Here is a 19017-nt window from a genome sequence, read left to right as displayed (position 1 = left end):
TCTGCTAGGCCAAGGAAGAAATGCCACCCTATATTTATTTTCAAATCGGCCTCCTGTTGACGCTATAATAGGCCGATTCACGTTATGACCTACAACTCTTGAATTGTAGCTCATACAATCAAAATAATTTGGATAATTACGCAACTCCCCAAATAAACACGCCCATTATCACTTGACAATATTAACGCCATTTTGTGTTTTCTTTGTAAAACACAGTTTTTGCTACTACTGCTACCGATTTTTTCCAAACCTCACCCAAATTGGTACACCTTATCTCTGTAGTCACATGATCATCAACCGGATTCTATTCTTTGCACAACACGCTACAAGCCCCCCGGAATTGATCGGCGGGAAACTTTGCACGCACACTCCCAGTAGACCAAGGAAGAATCTCCATCCGTTTTTCAAATCGGCCTGTAGCGCCACCATGACAAAGATTTTTTGCAAAACACATGTTTTGATATTACTCAAACTTCACGTGAGTCAACATTATCTCTGTAGTCATGTCATCAAGATGTATTTGTCAGATTTCTTATATTCCATTCCGATTGACTACGATTGGCTTCCAAAGTTTGTAGGGGTGGCATTGCCTTTTTAAAATGTCTTTATTCCAGACATCGCTGGCCCACAATAACTTACCTGGCCTGGCCTGTGCTCCGAGGAGCACATTTTTCTAGTTTTATGTGACATTTGTTCTCTGCATTTACCCAGCCTAACTATTGGGAGCAGTAGGCTTTATTAATAGAGGGCCCTGGGGAGCAGTTAGGCGTTATGTCTTGCTCAGGCCAGGGACACTATTCGACACATAGGAGGGTGGGTGGTGGACCGATGACAGGTGACCTTCCAATTTGTTGAACTGGTGACCTTCTGATTCCCTAAGCGGCCCTATCTCTACCCACTCAGGGTGACTCAGCTATGATGAATAGAGACAAAAAGAGCATCTGACAGCTGCATATCCACCACCATTTACTTTAATGGTATATATATTAACATCCCAACAGCCTGAGTTTGAGAAAAGTTAACAGTTTTGTCTCTAACAAGTTGCCTTGTTATATATTACGTACTATGGTTTTCTGTGCAGGTTCTTCATGCTATTTCCATTTGTTTTAGTTAGTTGTTAAAACTAAGTCCTGCATAAAGCGCTGGCTGAACAGCAGATGGACCTCAAGGAATACTTGAGTTGAATTGTAGCAGGTTCCATTTACAGTTGAGTACCCCATGTTGTTTTTGCTATTTTAGTTGTCTGTACATAGAAATTGTATGAATGTATTTATTATTGTCATCCCCAAAGACATGACAACTTTTTGACAGATATGTGCAAATGTATGTTCATTAATATGCGTTTTTGTCAATACAAATGGAAATAATATTGTTACTGCTTTTTTCTTTTTTCACACCATAATAACAAATGTAGCAGTTGGAGCCGTAGACTTAATTTGTGGGTGGGGGGGAGTGCATTGGAGTTTATCACATTAAAATCTTTGAAACGCTTTGTTGTGATTGGCACATTTTGCCGGCACTGATTATTATATGATTGATTAATATCAAATAGAGTTGTATGCATACAGTACCTGGCCACTCTTCCTCTAAGGTCTCCAATCCCAGCCAAGTTCTTCTGGTCTAGACTCTGCACGGCCCATGAGGTTCCAGATGTGACCGAGTCCCTCTGGGTGATGTTGCTCTCCAGGGCCTGTTCAGACACAAGGTCAGCATGGTAAGTATGCTCTTTGAATCCGCGAACACATCTGTGTCATTTTAGATCTCTTTTGGCTATTTAAAAAAAAAATAGCAGATATACAAGCTCATTTGTTGAAAAATCTTGAAAATTGTGCAAATCTTTGAATATATATATTTTTAAAGCAAACATTTGTAACTCAAATCTTTGCTTCTGGAGGTAATATTTTACAAATGTTCGCTTTAAAACATTTATATTCAAAGATTTTCACAAAATGTTCCCGATTTTTCAGAAATAGCAGATCTACTGTATCTATCTATTGTATATCTGCTATTTTTTAATAGCCAAAGACATCTAAAATGACAGATGCGTTCCCGGTCTTAATGGATTAATTGCCACATTTAGTCAAATAGAAGGAACAGACACTTTATTTCTGGGTAAAAGCCTAGTTAATTATAGAACAAAAGGTGTCACTTGACAAGAACCGCGACACATTGTTAGCTTGAAAATCAGTTCTTAGTAGCGACACGTTCATGTGATGGAGTAAAATTCGGCCTATTTTATGCTGCTAACATAAGACGGGTGTCGTGTCACGCACCGAAAATAGCAGACAGTAAGCTAGTAGGTCAATTATTATCGGCATGCAACACCTCCGTACAACAAATTGGGCTTAATCCAGCTATACATGCACTGAATCTCAGTGTGCATGCGTGTCCGTGTCCCCCCCGCTCAGCGGCATATATAACTGATGTTATAGACTGCTGCCCCCCCCCCCCCAAAGTACTACAATAATGGTACTGCACTAAGAATAATGGGTACTCTGACAATGCGGGTACAACGGGTAAAATGTGTAAGGTACAATGGGTATGAGGGGGCATGCAGTCATGTGAGGTAACTGTTCATTCCAACCTGTCTAAATGAAGAGGCGTTGTGCAGTGTGGGCGGATTTAGAAACAGACAGATAGAGATATCTGGTGGTCACGCCAGGTTAGATTACCTTTACTTTGGTAATTATTCTGACAGGCCCTGTGCTAGCCCAGTCAGGCACATAGGTGTGTCCTTTGCAGATAACAGAATTAGTGAGCACTATGGAGACAGTGTCATTAAGCATGTCTCCTTTCCAGCTTATTCACTTCATTTCACATCTTGGTTTATTGCTACTTGCTCAAACACTCATGCAGAGAATTAATTAGCTGAAGGGAATTATGACGATAATATAGATAACAACAATCAGCGTTATCATTTAGGACCCAGTGAGAGTGGATTAATGATGCGTTGTGTCGTTCAGCTATACTACGTGGTTTGTGTAGGGGTGCTCTCCCCTGCGTTGCCTGATGTTCCTACGACTCTCTGCCTAAAGATTGAAGAACGAAAATGGATTGGTTTAATGAATCAAATTTCCATCAAGTGCTCAGCTTATATAGTATGCTATAAAGTATAAACCATAAGTGGTTAAGTGGCCATAAGTGGTACTGGCAAGCACTCAGAACACCCCAATATTCGTTAGATGATAATGCTACTGTACTTGTATTTTTTGCTTATACTTGGAAAATGCCTCATAAGCATGATGGGATTCAAGGAGGTCTTTGTAGGGCAATGCACCATTCTATAAAGTGTAATCAAAGTGCATGTACTGTATAAGAGCCAGCATGTGTGCATGTGCAGTATGTGTGTGTGCGTGCGAGTTTGTAAAAGATCGATTCAAAGAGAAATGGCACGACGAAGAGAGTGAGGGTAAGGTCGGATAGGTACAGTAAGGGAAAACTGAGGAAGATGAGAGGAAAAAATGTCAAAAACAGACTTGATAATAACACTTACCCTTGAATCCACTTCACAATGACCTACTGTACCTCTGATAAATGATTTGTTTGAATTTACTGGTTTAATCTGGAGATATCTCACTTCAAACTCACCTATAATTCATGAAGCTATACTTAACCCATTCAATCATTTTAGATTCGAGCTATAACCATTATTTTATACTTAAAATACTTATACTTAAAATAGCAGATCTACAAGCTCATAGCGCAGGCGTATAGCTTGTAGATTCTTTTGGAAAATCTTGCAAAATCTTTGAATATACATTTTTTCAAGCGAACATTTGTAACTCAAATCTTTGCTTCTGGGGGTCCCTGGAGCAAAATATTTTGACATGGGGGTCCGCGGCCAAATACATATCATTTTGGGGGTCCGATACGTTCCTGGATTGAATGGGTTAATACTGTGCTTAGGGGGGGGGGGGTTCTAAGAAAATGGGTTAACCCCGGTCGCACACACGGTCGCTCTGCTCAGCCCATGGAATAATGACTTTTCTCACGCTCAACTGTGGGGATTTTGCTTTTGGTCGAACTGGGGTTTAGACTTATTTTTGCTACCCTTAGCCAAGAGAGCCCAGCAGGGTCACCATACAGCGTACTGACCAGCTGTATCTCCATCTGGTATGGAGACCGCAAAGCCTCAGGGCCAGAAGTCCCTGTACAGAGTGGTGAGGACATGTGAGAAGGTCATTGGGACTTCACTCCCATCCAGTCAGGATATAGTAATACAACCAATACTGTTTGACCAAGACCTCCAACATAGCCAGGTAGCCCACCCATCCCTATCACAGATTCATGGATAGGCCTGTGACATTTAGGCCTATTACGTAATCGCCTGATAAAAAATATTTGAGATAATCACAATTATTTGGCATAATCGTAATCATCGTTTCAATGTTGACATTTTTTCATATATTTTCAAACATTTTCCAGAAAATAGCTGAAAATAGACGATTTACAAGGTCACAACGTGTCTGCGCTTAGTTAGAAGTTATTTTATTTGTCATATCTGCTCTGTGCGATTTTTAGACTAAAAGACAAACAAAAATGTAATATTTATCACAATTATTTGTGTGACAGTTAATCGTCAAGTATTAAATGTCATGATCATCATGGACTGTTTGACCTTCTGTCCTCCGATAAGGGATACCACAGTATACGGTGCAGAACTGCCGGGTTCTGTAAAAGCTTCTTCCCTCAACCCATCAGACTTGATTGATTGAATACTATATTTAGAAGTTTGCAGAGAAAAAAGCACAGGTAGGTTATGACTTTTACAGTGGCCAGTTTGTAATTGGAGCCTCCTGAAGGTATTTTTCTTAGGGCATTTTGGAAAGTGAGTAGGGTTTTACACTTCTTTACTACTTTTGGTAGGGCATTCCAGACTCTAAGGCCAGTCCACACCAATGCAACTCCTTGCAACTTCTTGCAACCGTTATTGCCAAATGGCACCGGTCTGCAACTGGTCAGTCCAGACCGCTGCAATTTCTTGCAACTGTCTGGTTGCAAGTTGCGACTAGTTGCAATGGTGTGGACGGGCCAAAACAGTACAGCAAAATGTAGTTCAGCTACATAGTTACGTAGTTTAATGCTCCCAAACACTATGTGTGTGTGTGTGTGTGTGTGTGTGTGTGTGTGTGTGTGTGTGTGTGTGTGTGTGTGTGTGTGATGGACGGTGTGCGTACCTGTATGTCCACGCTGAGCTGTTTGACGATGTGTGTGATGGTGTTTATGTGGTTCTCCAGCAGCCTGCGGGACAGGGCTTCGGCCAGGACGTTGCCCTGGGTGGCCTGCAGGCTGGCAGCCACCTCCTCCTTGATCCTCAGGGCCTGTTCCACCAGCACGGCCAGAGTCCTGTCCTGGCCGCTCACACGGCCCTCCAACACCTCAGTCCTGATGAGAGGTAACGTTCAAGAGAACATTTATGAAACCATCACAAAAGTAAAATTATATTAAATGAATTCAAACAAATCCAAATCAAAGAAATGCTATTTTTTTTAAACAATTTCGGAATGTTTCAATTTTTTCTAATATTTTTTCTTTTTTGTTCTTCTTTTTTTTTCATACAAAATGTTGTATCTCATTATGTATTGTTTCCTGTTCTCCATGTACTTCTATTGTGTAGTTATGTTCCTAGTGTTTGCTACCTGTCTTGTCTCACCTCCCTTTGATTAGCTATGTTCTCCACCTGTGTCCTGTTGTGCCCCGGCCAATCCCTGTGTTGATTTGTCTTGTGTTCACCTGTGTCCAGTTAACCCTGTGTGTATAGACCCTCAGTTCCTCATGGTCCTTGATAGAATATAAATGTTGTCTTGGTGTCCTGTCCAGTCCTGTTCACCTATTCTGATAAATAAATCCATGTGCATACTGTATGCCCTGCTCTGCTCCTGCCTGTCTGTTCTACTTTGGGTCCTACACTTTTGCCTCGCACCGGCACCGTGACAAATTTAGAGTAGCCAATTATTTTGTACCCCCTTTTTCTCCCCAATTTATAATACATGCAGTGACAAATATCACCATCCCCGCCCGCCTTCCCTCCCCCAAAAACACCCAATTGTGTTGACAAAGCCGGATGCACCACGGTGGATTGTATTTTTCAAAATGAAATGTCACTTTTTTTACTCGCTATTCTTAAAGAATGTATTCAAAGTTTTGAAACTCTTTAAAAAATCACCTATAATGATGACATACCCGAAATAGGGAAGTCTTATCTCTGGATATAAATTTGTACTGTTCCTAATCCTGACGTGAGTTCAAATCCTACCCAACAATAATATCCTGTGCTATTCTGTCTCCCTCACAGCTTGTGTCTTTCGGCTTCTTCCATTTGATTAATTTTATTAATCCCAGAGGGAGAAACTGTCACAATCAATGCTGGTTCACTCGTCCATTATTATGTTATTCACTTTCTAAATGGTATTTGATCATGTCCTTTATAATCCTGTTTATTTTTGCGTCGGCTGTTATGTCAGCGAGCAAATTTACATTTTGTTACCATAGAACCGCCGTGATACATCATAATCCTCGGACAATCTAATACTGTGTTCACACTCGCAGATACAAAAGATACAAAGATACACAGCATATTTGTAGCTTTATATCCTTGTAGCTGAAGTTGAAACCAGCTCAACTTATTTGTTGCTTTGTAGCAGGTTGTATCCTTTGTAGCAGATACAAACGTCAGATGTATCTTTTTATCTTCATGTCGCTGGCTTCCATTGGAAAAGAATGGCGGCCTGTATCTTTGTATCTGCCAGTGTGAACGCAACATAATAAAGCTGGCACCCATCGACCAACAGTCTATCGAAGATGAGATTTATCATACCCTCTAGTCTGGACACAAACCAGATCTCACATTGACTTTATGTCTCTTATATCGTGGTTTACTGATTTAAATATCACTCACAGCAGTGTCACAGAGGTCACACAGGTAGGATCTCTCTCCTACAGCCCAACTGGGGTCACCATGATTTTACAGTGGTGGAAAAAGTACTCAATTTTTTAACTTAAGTAAAAGTATCAATACTGCAGTGTAGAAATACTCTGTTACAAGTAAAAAGTCCGGCAATCAAAATTTACTTGAGTAGAAGTACAACAGTATTGGCAACAAAATGTACTTAAAGTACCAAAAGTGTCACAAGTTCAAAATCTTTTGAAAATAGCAGATCTATAAGCTCACAATGCGTTGCATCACGATGCATTGTGAGCTTGTAGATCGTCTATTTTTAAATGGCTGAAGTGTATACAGGGCTGAAGTGGTTAATGTATGTTTTGTAATAATAATAAAAATCTACAAAGTAACTAACTAAAGCTGTCAAATAATTGTAGTGGAGTAAAAGTACAATATTTGCCTCTGAGATGTAATGGAGTAGAAGTAAAAGTATTGAAAATGGGCCAGTACAGTAAAGATTCCTCAAAAGTGTACTTAAAGGACAACTTTGTTTTTTTACAACCAAGGTTTATATTTTAGCTTGTAATTAAAGTAAATAAATGATGAGTGTAATTTTTTTTTCATTTACTGCTTTCTATAGTTTTAGTATTTTTTGCGATATTTTTTACAGTGGGCGGGGGCATTCTTTCCGGTGGCTAAATATGCCTTTTTTACACAATAAAAAAGGTCCGGCTGTCTGAGATGGCCAGATGTGAGTTATTGGGGGCTAGAAGAGCTACTGTAAATAATAATAAAGAAAACGCCGGGTTAATGTGTTAAAAAAATACATATTTAGCCACCGGACAGAATGCCCCCGCCCACTGTGAAAACACTGTAAAAAAGATTGTGAAAATTGCTAAAACTATAGACTCATCTTTTATTTACTTTAATTACAATCTAAAACATAAACATTGGTTGTAAAAAACCAAAGTTGTCCTTTAAGTACAGTACTTGAGTAAATGTACCAAGTTACTTTACACCACTGTGTGTTTATGCCAGACATGAACAGGAAGAGTACTTACTGTACAGTATAATGCACTTACAGCTTTTTACACCAGGCAGCTAGGATTATGAACAATAGACATCAGGGCAGGAATTTCATCTGAGGCGATGAAGCAAGGTCATGCCCCTTCAGTCTAGCTTTATGCGTCTAAAAATATAATATGCCCTGAGACCAGTCAGACCACCGTGGCCTTGACCCACGCTGCCTGCACTGTCCCAAATGAGTTAACCTTTTGCTCCTCTGAGTCTGCACAGAATGTTTACTTAACTGTCTGATATTACATTATTTTTTGTAAAGAAAAACAACAGAGCTGTGGAAAAAGAACACAAACTACCTTGAGGTTTGTCCAGACACAGTTCAATATGTGAAATATGGAGATATAACGTGTTTTTTTCTTTCATATTTGCTGCTACAGTATAGTGTTGAAGAGCCGAAACACAAACGTTTTACTCTTGCATACCTGTATATGGAGATACTGTAGGTAGGTACTGTAGGTATTAGTGATGCGCGGGTTGACCCGTAACCCGCGGGACCCGCGGGTCAACCCGCGGCGCGGGTGGGTCAAGTCAGAATTTCTGAGAATTTTATGCGGGCTGCGGGCGAGCGGGTCAGCTGCTCTCACACGCAAAAAAAAAAAAAATCACATGCTCTTGTTTTGTCTTTCTAATATTCTTATTATTCCTAATAAGAATAAGAATAATAACAATAAAACAGTTTGAATACACTTGGGGATTATTTTCTAACCATGATTTTACATAATAAAAAGAAAATCGCGGGTCGTGGGGCGGGTTGAGCCATAGATTTATATATGGGTTCGCGGGGCGGGTTGAGGCGGGTTGGGTTCCGTCGCGGGGCGGGGCGGGTCATGAAAAAACCCGACCCGCGCATCACTAGTAGGTATAGTAGGCAAGCAGGCAGCAGATAGATAGATAGATAGATAGATAGATAGATAGATAGATAGATACTGTAGCACAATTGGAGGCTGGAAGGAAAGATGGAAACATAAAGAAAGACAGAAAGCATCCAATCAGACTAGTGTACCTGTTGTAGGGTTGATAGGGTTGTAACACGGACTCCTGTGCCATGGTTCCTTCTTGGCCTGAAAAAATCTGAAAAAATATTTTTGTTTTTGTTACAATTTCCCACAATTGCTCAGGGTAATGTATAGTATTTATAGAGATATTTATTTATAGAGAGAACAGGAGGCAATACTGAATGCAATGAAATGTGAGGCAATGGAATGTGTTATTATCGTTGAAATATTTGGAAGAAACAAAGAAGTTACATTGGCTCTAGGACAGACACCACCCAAAATATAATGACTAACACAGGACTATCAACAATGCAGGATTCCAACAGGACATTACAAAGGATATAGACTATAAAATATACATGGGACAACATATAAGGGAAATAGACAATGAAATATATATACATGGGACCAGAAGAAAATATTAGACTATAAAAACCTCATAGCCCTTTCTTGGGAGAACCCCTTAGAAATTGTGTTAACATCAATATCTATTTAGGTATTTTAGAAAAAAAGTATCTATTCATATCAGAAGAAATGATTTGTATGGACTATACTCACACAGCAGCGTTGCTTCTTTGCCTGCCTATTAGTTCATATGTTTGTACTGGTCACTTAGTAACTGTTGTGAGTGTGAAAGGGGTGTGTGCCTGCCAGGGTGAACTTGTCAACACAGAAATCTGAGATTGATGCTTATAGACTTATAGGCTTACACAAGAAAATCTGAAAGTCTGCTTGTCCTTTTTTATTTCTTTCTTTTGGGAGAGATTTATGAACATTCAGCCAATGTGTCTGTCAGTGACTTTTGACACAGTGTACAAGCTCTATAATAAGAACAGTTACAGCAGTGGTAGGCAACAACCACTATTGCTTGTTGTGCATAAAACCTTTCTTCCCAGAGAGTCAGAATGTATTTACTTACTTTCTTACTTTTAATTATTCATATTCAATTATTGACTTTTTCTACTTTGTACACATAGTGTTTTGTATTTGTTGATGTCATGCATTATTGTGTTATGTATGTTGATTAATTGAATTCATAGGACCACAATGGAAAAAAGGCCCCAGGACGTTATCCTTTTAGCCTTAATGTCTGACTGTACCAAGTGCTGTTCTACATTTCTGACTAATAAAGTATTCAATCAATCAATCAATCAATCAATCAATCAATCAATCAATCAAAACGTAGGTAAGGTTTTATTATTTACTCATTCTATGCTTGTATATTATTCTAAGCAGCCTGTAATAAGACGTAAAAGCAATGGTGGTTTTCACTGTCTGGCACTGAACACAGCAGCCTTGGATAAAACGGCTAAGTGATCACGCACGAAAAGGTTGCCAACCTCTGAGTTACAGTCCGGGGTGTAACTCAAGTTGATTTTTATGCTGTGGTGTTTGGCTGACTCGACTGGAACTGCAGTATGATATTATAGCGCTGTTTTATAATAACCAAAGGTATCATGTATTCTTTCCTGTACTCAGGTTTTATTTTGTGGCATCAGATATATTGGCTGGTGCTAGGCAGTCCATTTAACACAAGTTAAATGCATTGTTTCATTAGCTGTTATGCATTTGCATAATTGAATACCCATGCGTGTGGAGTGAAATGATAAAAGCTTACGTCTACCTAGGGATAGTTTTCACTATAGTCAAAGGTGATATAATAAGCCCATTAGGCATTACACACTGAAATTGCAAAGCTGTACTAACACAGATAGTAAATGGTTTTAAATCACATCATAAATGAGTCAGCAGGGAACATTTTTATGTTATGTGGCAGAAAGCTTTTAAATGTTTGATTTTTTAACAAACTGAAATGTGTATCATATTATATGGAATCCTATTAGGAGTATAGCCATGATAATCTTTTTTCCCCTGTCCTCTTATTGGCTTTTTTTTATCCTTTATTCGATACAGTGGATTTAGGCATTCAGCAGACGCTCTTAACCAGGTCGTCTTAGCACTGCAATACTTTGTGAGCTTGTAGATCTTATTGTGTTTTCTTTGTGAAAATGTCTGAAAATCATTTGAAACATGATTGATTTTTTTTTTACAAATAAATGAACAAACACCAAATTGCAGGAATGGTTCAAAATGGTTGCATGTTTGGGAAACACTACTTTGGTGTCAGTGGGCTTCACAATTGTCTAATACTTTATACTTATATCTAATTAATATTGTTTTCTATTTCATCCTTCTGCTACTGTGACATTTTTCAATAGCTGGACAAGCTGGGAAAATAATTGAATGAGTTTGTGTACAAACAGTATAATTCTTAACACACATGCTCAGATTTGTCCTTCATAAAAACAATGAATGTGGTGAAGAGAGCCATGATTCATCCCTCTGATTGAAAACAACTCTATCGTGTGTCATTTATTTATTACTTAGCCTGAGGAGATCAGGCTTGTTGAGTCGGTGCCTTGTTTCAATTGCTTTTAACATCCTGTTTATTATATTCTATTAACCGCATGAATCTGTATCAGTTCCTCTGTTTGCCCCTTGCTACTGTTTTCAATTGATTCATATACCCTGTTTTAATCTGTGTGTAATAATGTAGTGGGAGAGGTTACAATAACAACTAGATGCAAAGAATAGCCTGTTCTGTTGGAAACACAGACATCTTTTTTTTCTACAGACAAAGAAAGACACAAACTAGAAAAGAGGAAATGAGGAGTGATGCAGCAGTATCATCTCACAGTAACTGTCTACCAGTTGCACTGTGCATTGTGGTTTGTGGTTGGGTTCAGCGGAAGTGCTTTACATGAAACTGTACTTTAACATTCTCTTCCTTTCTATTTGTCAGTGGCTCATTAGCTGGTATAGCTTGGTGAATGCAAAAAAAGAAAATAAAGTAACCAAGTGAAAGAAAAGATTTTTTTAAGGATTTTGTGGAAGATGGACCAGATCCAGTATAAGAAATATTTGAGATAAATTTGTCTCTGGCCTATGTGTGAAGTCTCAGAGAGTGTTTGCTTACAGTTTTCAGATGCTTTAATAGATTCACCCAGTCCGTACATAAGAAGCACTGAAAAGGCAAAGTAAATAAAGCAGATGTCTCGTTGTCCCCCACTTCCATTTCACTTTTGTAGTTGTGTAATTAATTCCTACTGTAAATGAAATTAGTGAAAGCATATCTAGCTTGCTGCTTAGTTTTAAAGATATTTTTAAATATATTTTCGTGAAGGGAAATGACAAACAGATGACAGCTTTCTGTCAGCTTTTGCGAGATGCAGTTACAGACTTTCTAGCATTCGTGGATTGAGGAGGAGTTGGCTTGAGAGACTAGTACGCATGTGTATGTGGGTGTGTGAAGGAATACAAGAACGCTCGACCCAAAATACGCTCGCTCCGGGTTAAATCTAGTGACCTCGGAACGGTTGCCACCAGGTATTCCTAAACGTAACCTCAGTAAAACTATGCCGAAACCTAACCTTATTCCTAAACGCAACCTCAGTAAAACTATGCCTAAACCTAACCTTATTCCTAAACGCAACCTCAGTAAAACTATGCCTAAACCTAACCTTATTCCTAACCTTAACCTCAGTAAAACGAATACAAGAATAAAAGAACCGCTAGGGGAGAGCGGTCCGCGGAAAAAATGGGGGCGAGTGTGTTTTGGGGCTGGCATTCCGGTACCGTGTGAAGTGCATGTGTGTATGCCCCTGTTATACATGTGTGTTTACAGTACATGCATGCACAACAGTACACTTTATAGATTATCGTGCTGTGCAGACAGTCATTTGGAATGCTTGCTCTGTGCAGACTCATCAGTTAAGGTAGCATGCCAATCTCTAAAAGCCAATAGCATTCTCAAGGGAACTGTTATGTGTCCAGTTTACCCCCTACTTAACTCAACAAGGAGTTAAGTGCAGCTACATTAACTGAGTTGTTTCCCTTGCTCTCCAATAGGCCCTAATTGAAGTATATTGCTATGCAGTAAAGATGGCATGGCACAGCTCTCGTGCTACAAACAAAATAGAACATAGAAATGCACAGAAACACAGAACAAGCTTTTTCCCTCATGGCTAAACTGCAGGTCAATGATCTTTCACCTGTATACCCACTCACTGAAAGAGCAAGTTCGGAAGGTCTTCATCAGGGCTCCCTGATGAAAACCTTCCGATGTCGAAACATGTTGGCGGTTGCCTTTTAATCAATAAAGGCTGTTCCTCCTTTTTACTCCTGAGTGGCCGGATGGTCCGCTGTTTTTTTCCCTGTTTTGATCCAGTTTGATCCATGAGCACCATTGACACTTTTTACTATTGTCAACTTTTTATATCTCCTGTGAGCACCTGGTTCTTTTTTTCTGACGTATATAGCAAATACTGTATTGTGGACAATATGTTGCCAAAACTCCTTGCAAGACTTAATGTCTTTAGATTGTACCTCGGGGAGAACTGTTCTACTGTACTTCACCACATAATACTGACTACTAAACTTGGTTGCTAACTTAATCATCCTTAAAATATTTGTATATTCTAAATATCTTTGATTGCTAATATATTCATCGGTTATTCTCTGTTGATTCTTCATTCTGTATGCTACGATTCCCATTAGGAGTAACAATGAAAGACAAGATCAGACTTGACTACATTAGAGGGTCAGCCCAGGTCAGAAGGTTTGGGGATAAAGCAAGAGAGGCGAGGTTGAGGTGGTTTGGTCATGTATGGAGGAGAGATGAGGGGTACATTGGGAGAAGGATGCTGAAGATGGAGCTGCCAGGTAGGAGGAGAAGAGAAAGGCCAAACAGAGGAGGTTTATGGATGCTGTGAGAGAAGATGTGCAGGTGGTTGGAGTGACCGAGGAAGATGCAGAAAACAGAAACGGATGGAAAGAGATGATTTGATGTAGTGATCCCTGATGGGAATTGGCCGCAATATTCTATATTTACTTTTTTGGCTGCCTGCAACATAATATAAATGTGTCCTTCCTGAATAACCAGAGAAGGTGCACTTCTAAACTGTATAGATATATTATTTTATTTTATGGACCATGTCCGCCCTTGTTTGTCTTTGTATTTATGTTGCTATGGACCATGTGTCCTTAATAAAGTTTGATTGATTGATTGATTGTACATCCTCCCAGGGAAGGTGACATTTTATCATGTTTTACACTTGACTTTATTATTTACTGTATTACTACTAGCAGTACTGTAACTATATTATAAATATTGTGTTATTGCCTATAATCGTATTACATTTTGAACTATATATGTTGGATATTACTTGTAGCACAGAAACGTTCTGCCACCTAAACATTTCACAGCTCATACAGTACATGTATGACAAATACAATCTTTGAATCTTGAACAAAATGTTGTCTTTTCACTGTTTTCTGACATCATGTTGAGCATAAAAAAATAGAAATTATTCCTTGGAGGCATTTAATTGTTCAGAACAGAAGGAGTTCCACCGTGCATCAAACAACATAATGGCAGGTCTGGTGCATCTCATGGAGCAGGACACATCAGCAGAATGAGGGAATGAGACACTGGAGTGACAAAGATGCCTCGGACATCGAAACGTTAGTCCTCTGTCGTGATATTAATCAAAGGTGGGCTGCCGGTGGAGCCTAGTGGAGCGCAGAAAATCCATGTAATTGAATGCTTTTACATTCCTCTCACAATGAGAGACAATTGGTCTCTGCACTGCAGAGTGCAAAAGGGGATTCGGCCAGATGAATTTAATCATCACCCCAATCCCGGATTGGGTTAGGGTGTCACTCTGTAACAGAAGAGCTGTGTAGCACTGTCAATGTATTGTATATGCATGTGTAATCTATCTATTGTGTATGTATGTTATGTTTTGTGATTTTTTGTATCCTGATGGCTGCTTGATGAATTTTCGCAAGGACAATAAAGTATCTATCTATCTATCTATCTGTCTATCTATCTATCTATCTAAGACAAGTTGTCTGATTATTTTAAGTAGCCTACTTATGTGAGGGTGAGTCTATGTAAAGGGCTATGTGCACATGCGTGCGGGTGCATGTGTACGTGACGTCATTTCTATATAGCTCCACTATAAATCCACAGCACACCCCTGGATATTATAGCACCTATTTAAAAAGGCATTTAATATGTCCGTGATACTCCAGCGTCTCATTCCTTCATTCTGCATTTAATTATTCATTTGACTTTTAGGATCAATACCTTGGCTTGAGCACATTAACACTCTCACAAGTAGTTTGTAATACCTTAGTTCTCTGAACATAATTATATGTGAGACCATTGGGGCTGTCACGGTCACCATTGTGTTGATGATTTAGTATAAGAGTCTTTACATTGATAGTCACCTTGCAACCTTATTGGCCCAAAGTCAAATTTAATCTTCCTGGATGGGAGAGTGAAGGTGAAGGATGTGTTATAATCTCTGCTCTGAGGCATGTGTGTGTGTGTGTGTGTGTGTGTGTGTGTGTGTGTGTGTGTGTGTGTGTGTGTGTGTGTGTGTGTGTGTGTGTGTGTGTGTGTGTGTGTGTGTGTGTGTGTGTGTGTGTGTGTGTGTGCATTCATGTTCATGCATACAGTACATGCATGACTGACATGTATGCATGTACACTAGTGCATCCAAGGTAGGATTACATGTGCCCCGACAGCTTGTAATTGTTACTGAGAAAAAGAGGTCATGTATACCCCACAAAAGGAAACCATCTAAATAAACACATAAATAACCCACCAGTGATGTAGTTCCACCCTTGGGTGAAGTTGGGTCAGTCAGTGATAATCATTTATTTTAATGTGGAAAAGACACAAGACACTATACACTGTGTGCTGCATGTAGGTGGTAACATTTTTTTTGTTTTTGTCGCATTCCTAAGCCAATCATTAGATGACCGGGGAGTCTCCTACTGACCAATGACCCGGTCACCAAATTATTGGCTTAGGAATGCGACAAAACCCCCCAAAAATCCATGAATTCAAGGCTCCATGGGCTGTGTAATTGATAGAAAATACATTTTTTTTTTTGGTGAACTACTCCTTTAAAGGAGTAGCACATTATACATATATCAGGAGGACATTGCTTTGGTGATACTAAATTGGTATGGAACTATAATACACAGATGGAGAAAAAGAGATGTAGAGGGAGACATAAAGACAGTTCTATCTAACGCTCTGCCAGGCCCTCCGTCTTTAGTAAAGACAAACAAAACTATTTCGCTACTCACCGAAACAAAGGCTGTTTAGTGTTGCTGAAAGACTATTCTCCACGGTGGGAAACGTCTCAGGACCCCACCTTCTCTGTATAATACACTTTTTGGATAGAAAATAAAATATATCCGGCAGATGGAAATTATTATATTTACTCCACTGCGCCCTCTACAGATCTGGTCCATGGTAATTTATATTGACCAGATCTGTAGAGAGCGCAGTGGAGTAAATAAAATAATTTCCGTCTAGCGGACATATTTAATTTTCTGGACAACAACAAGTGCTGAGAGGCTTCCCACTCTGGTGAATAGACTTTCAACAATACAAAACAGCCTTTGTTTTGGTGAGTATCAAAATAGTTTTGTTTATAATTACTAAAAGACGGAGACCTCGCAGTCGCACGGCAGTGTAATGTTGGGTCTATGAGCAGGACGTTAGATAGGACTCTGGACCAAGGCTAGGGTTCCCTCTGCGTGCTGTGTCGTAGGGGGTTAGGTTATGTAATCCACCACTACAGAGTATACAGCCTATAATACGGGCAACTGACACGTTTGACCAGGGGGAGGCGCAGGGTTGATGCGCCCAGGCTTATCATTAGAATATGCACACACCGACCAATTAATGGGCCAGTTGGCATAATAACCGCTGGTGGAGGACGAGGCGCACACACACATACATACAGACAGAAGAACTTAACACTGTGTCTGTGCAACAACTTCACCAGGAAGGCATAGAGAGAGAGCTGAGACAAATTACTGCCGTGTTTAACAGCCGGTTGACACAGAGAGAGAGAGAGAGAGTGTGACATGAGACCCACATCCCTGTGCAGAGGCAGCAGCAGCAGATATTTCAAAGGTCTCACTGTTGCTGCATGGAGAAGATTAGCAGCTCTTTGATTGATTGATTGATCATCAGTGGAAGTGCTACCGAGCTGCAGCATCAGCACCATCAGAACCACCACACCACCACCTCCACCTCCACCACGGTATAGTGATTGCATAGAGGTTTCACCATACCGCCTGCGCTCCTCAGGCTGGCTGGCTGCTGCACGGGGACCATGGCAGACAAATCCCCGCGCAAGGGTGGTGCATCATCGGACAGCAGCGGAGCCAGGGGCCAGGAGTCGCTGTCCTACCAGCGGAGGATGTGGAAGAATTTCCAGGAGAAGACCAAGAAGCCGTGGCTCAGTCCCAAGCTGGGCTCCGAGCGGCGGAGCGGCGACGGCGTCGGGGAGCCGAGCAAGAAGGAGTCCGGGCTGTGGATGTTTAAGCGGAAAAAGAAAGGGCAGCAGCTGCACGACCGCGTGTTCTCGTCGTCCCAGCCCAACCTGAGCAGCACGGGCACCTCCAGCCCGTCGTCGTCGGTAAGTGACGCCTCGGGCCGCGGAGGAGGAGGGAGCCCGCTGGCCGCCGGACCGACGACGGGCAGCAAGCCGGAGCTGACGCTCCTCCACGGCAGCCCCAAGCTGACCGTCACCGCGCCTCACCAGCTGGTCATGACCCAGCAGAAGAGCTCCTCTCTGGGTTCGGCGTGCTTCGAGAAGCTGGTGGTGGACCCGGAGGTGATGATGACGAAGAACACCGACGCCAGTGATTCTGTGAGTACAAAAACACACGTTTTATGTATGTATAAAAAAACACTACTCTCTCTCTCTCTCTCTCTCTACGACCCCTGTAGGACGAAATGTGACGAAATTGCTCCTTTAACCACTTAAACCCCAGCATCCGTATTTGTGGGGGAAGCTTTAGCAGAAAATAGCAGATCTACAAGCTCACAAGTGTCTTGTGAGCTTGCGATCTGCTATTTTCAGCGGGAAAGCGGGAAAGCTATTTTCAGCGGGAAAGCTTTAGCAGAAAATAGCAGATCTACAAGCTCACACCAATGCACGGTTGTGAGCTTGTCGATCAGCTATTTTCTGCTAAAGCTTTCCCCACAATAACAGAAAACAGAAAATACACTAATATAGAGCCCTGAGGGACTCCACTCAACCATATGGGGATTAAGTGGTTTATCAGCCAGAGACACGTTTCACGTTGAAAAGAAATGAATGAATGAATGAATGAATGAGTGAGTGAGTGTAAGGTTGATTAAGTAGCCTACTAGGCTACACATTGATGAGCACTGTCACTGCAGCTCACATGATTAGGCTAAATGATGCCCTCCTGGTCCAGTTTTCCTAAATATTGTGTTTATGCTGCTAATGTCCTGCCTCATAGCCTTGGATCAAGACTATCATAGATTTATTTTATCGAGTCTGACTTTTACTTCCATATCTGTAATTTAAAAAGGATCTATGAGTCTTGATCAGGGGTCTTCAACGTTTTCAGGCCAGGGACCCCCTAGTCGAGAGAGAGATGAAGCAGGGACCCCCTCCATATTGTATAAAACTGTGTTTCAGATTTAAAAAAAATTGTTTACTTGGTCTTTTGACTTGGGCTCTTTTTCTCCTCTACACCAAACCTCTTTGCCAAAACATAGCAGATCTACAAGCTCACAACGCCTCGCCCTGCGAGGCGTTGTGAGCTTGTAGATCGGCTATTTTTTGGCTGAAGTTTTCCTCAGAAAAAGGGATGCGAGGGTTCATGTGGTTAAGGTAAAAAACAACAACATATCACACAAAGATTTGGCGGACCCCCTGTAGTAACTCTGAGGACCCCCTAGGGGTCCCGGACCCCCTGTTGAAGACCCCTGGTCTTGATCCTTGCCTGTACTTTGCCTTTGACAACAGCGTGTGGATAACATCTGAATAAGTCACGCATGCATTATGTATTAGGCCTCTTATGTGTTATTCTGACACAATCAACGTACAGTAAGCTGACAGCTGTGTGCTGCTTTGATGTGTCATGCTGTATTATAATATCAATCAGTCCCACCCCCACAACCCCACCACGGCCACACAATCCACACATGAT

At 40.7% G+C, this 19017-nt stretch overlaps 2 protein-coding genes across 2 annotated transcripts in view; one reads left to right on the top strand and one right to left on the bottom strand.

Annotated features, from left to right (window-relative positions):
• fam81b (family with sequence similarity 81 member B) overlaps positions 1–9010 on the bottom strand; it is a gene marked incomplete at both ends in the record, with an annotated part of 33955 nt that extends 24945 nt beyond the window's left edge. The window contains 3 exons of the mRNA XM_084055538.1: positions 1572–1690; positions 5178–5385; positions 8967–9010. Of these exons, the coding sequence (XP_083911664.1) occupies positions 1572–1690; positions 5178–5385; positions 8967–9010 (371 nt within the window). The remainder of the gene's footprint in view (positions 1–1571; positions 1691–5177; positions 5386–8966) is intronic.
• An 8279-nt stretch (positions 9011–17289) lies between these two features.
• mctp1a (multiple C2 domains, transmembrane 1a) overlaps positions 17290–19017 on the top strand; it is a 289927-nt gene continuing 288199 nt past the window's right edge. The window contains exon 1 of the mRNA XM_084054050.1: positions 17290–17702. Within this exon, the coding sequence (XP_083910176.1) occupies positions 17367–17702 (336 nt within the window). The 5' untranslated portion in view covers positions 17290–17366. The remainder of the gene's footprint in view (positions 17703–19017) is intronic.

The sequence above is a fragment of the Gymnoscopelus microlampas genome, assembly GCF_963454915.1.
Source record: "Gymnoscopelus microlampas genome assembly, chromosome: 4".
Lineage (NCBI taxonomy): Eukaryota > Metazoa > Chordata > Actinopteri > Myctophiformes > Myctophidae > Gymnoscopelus > Gymnoscopelus microlampas.
This window is presented reverse-complemented; position numbering and strand designations above follow the sequence as displayed.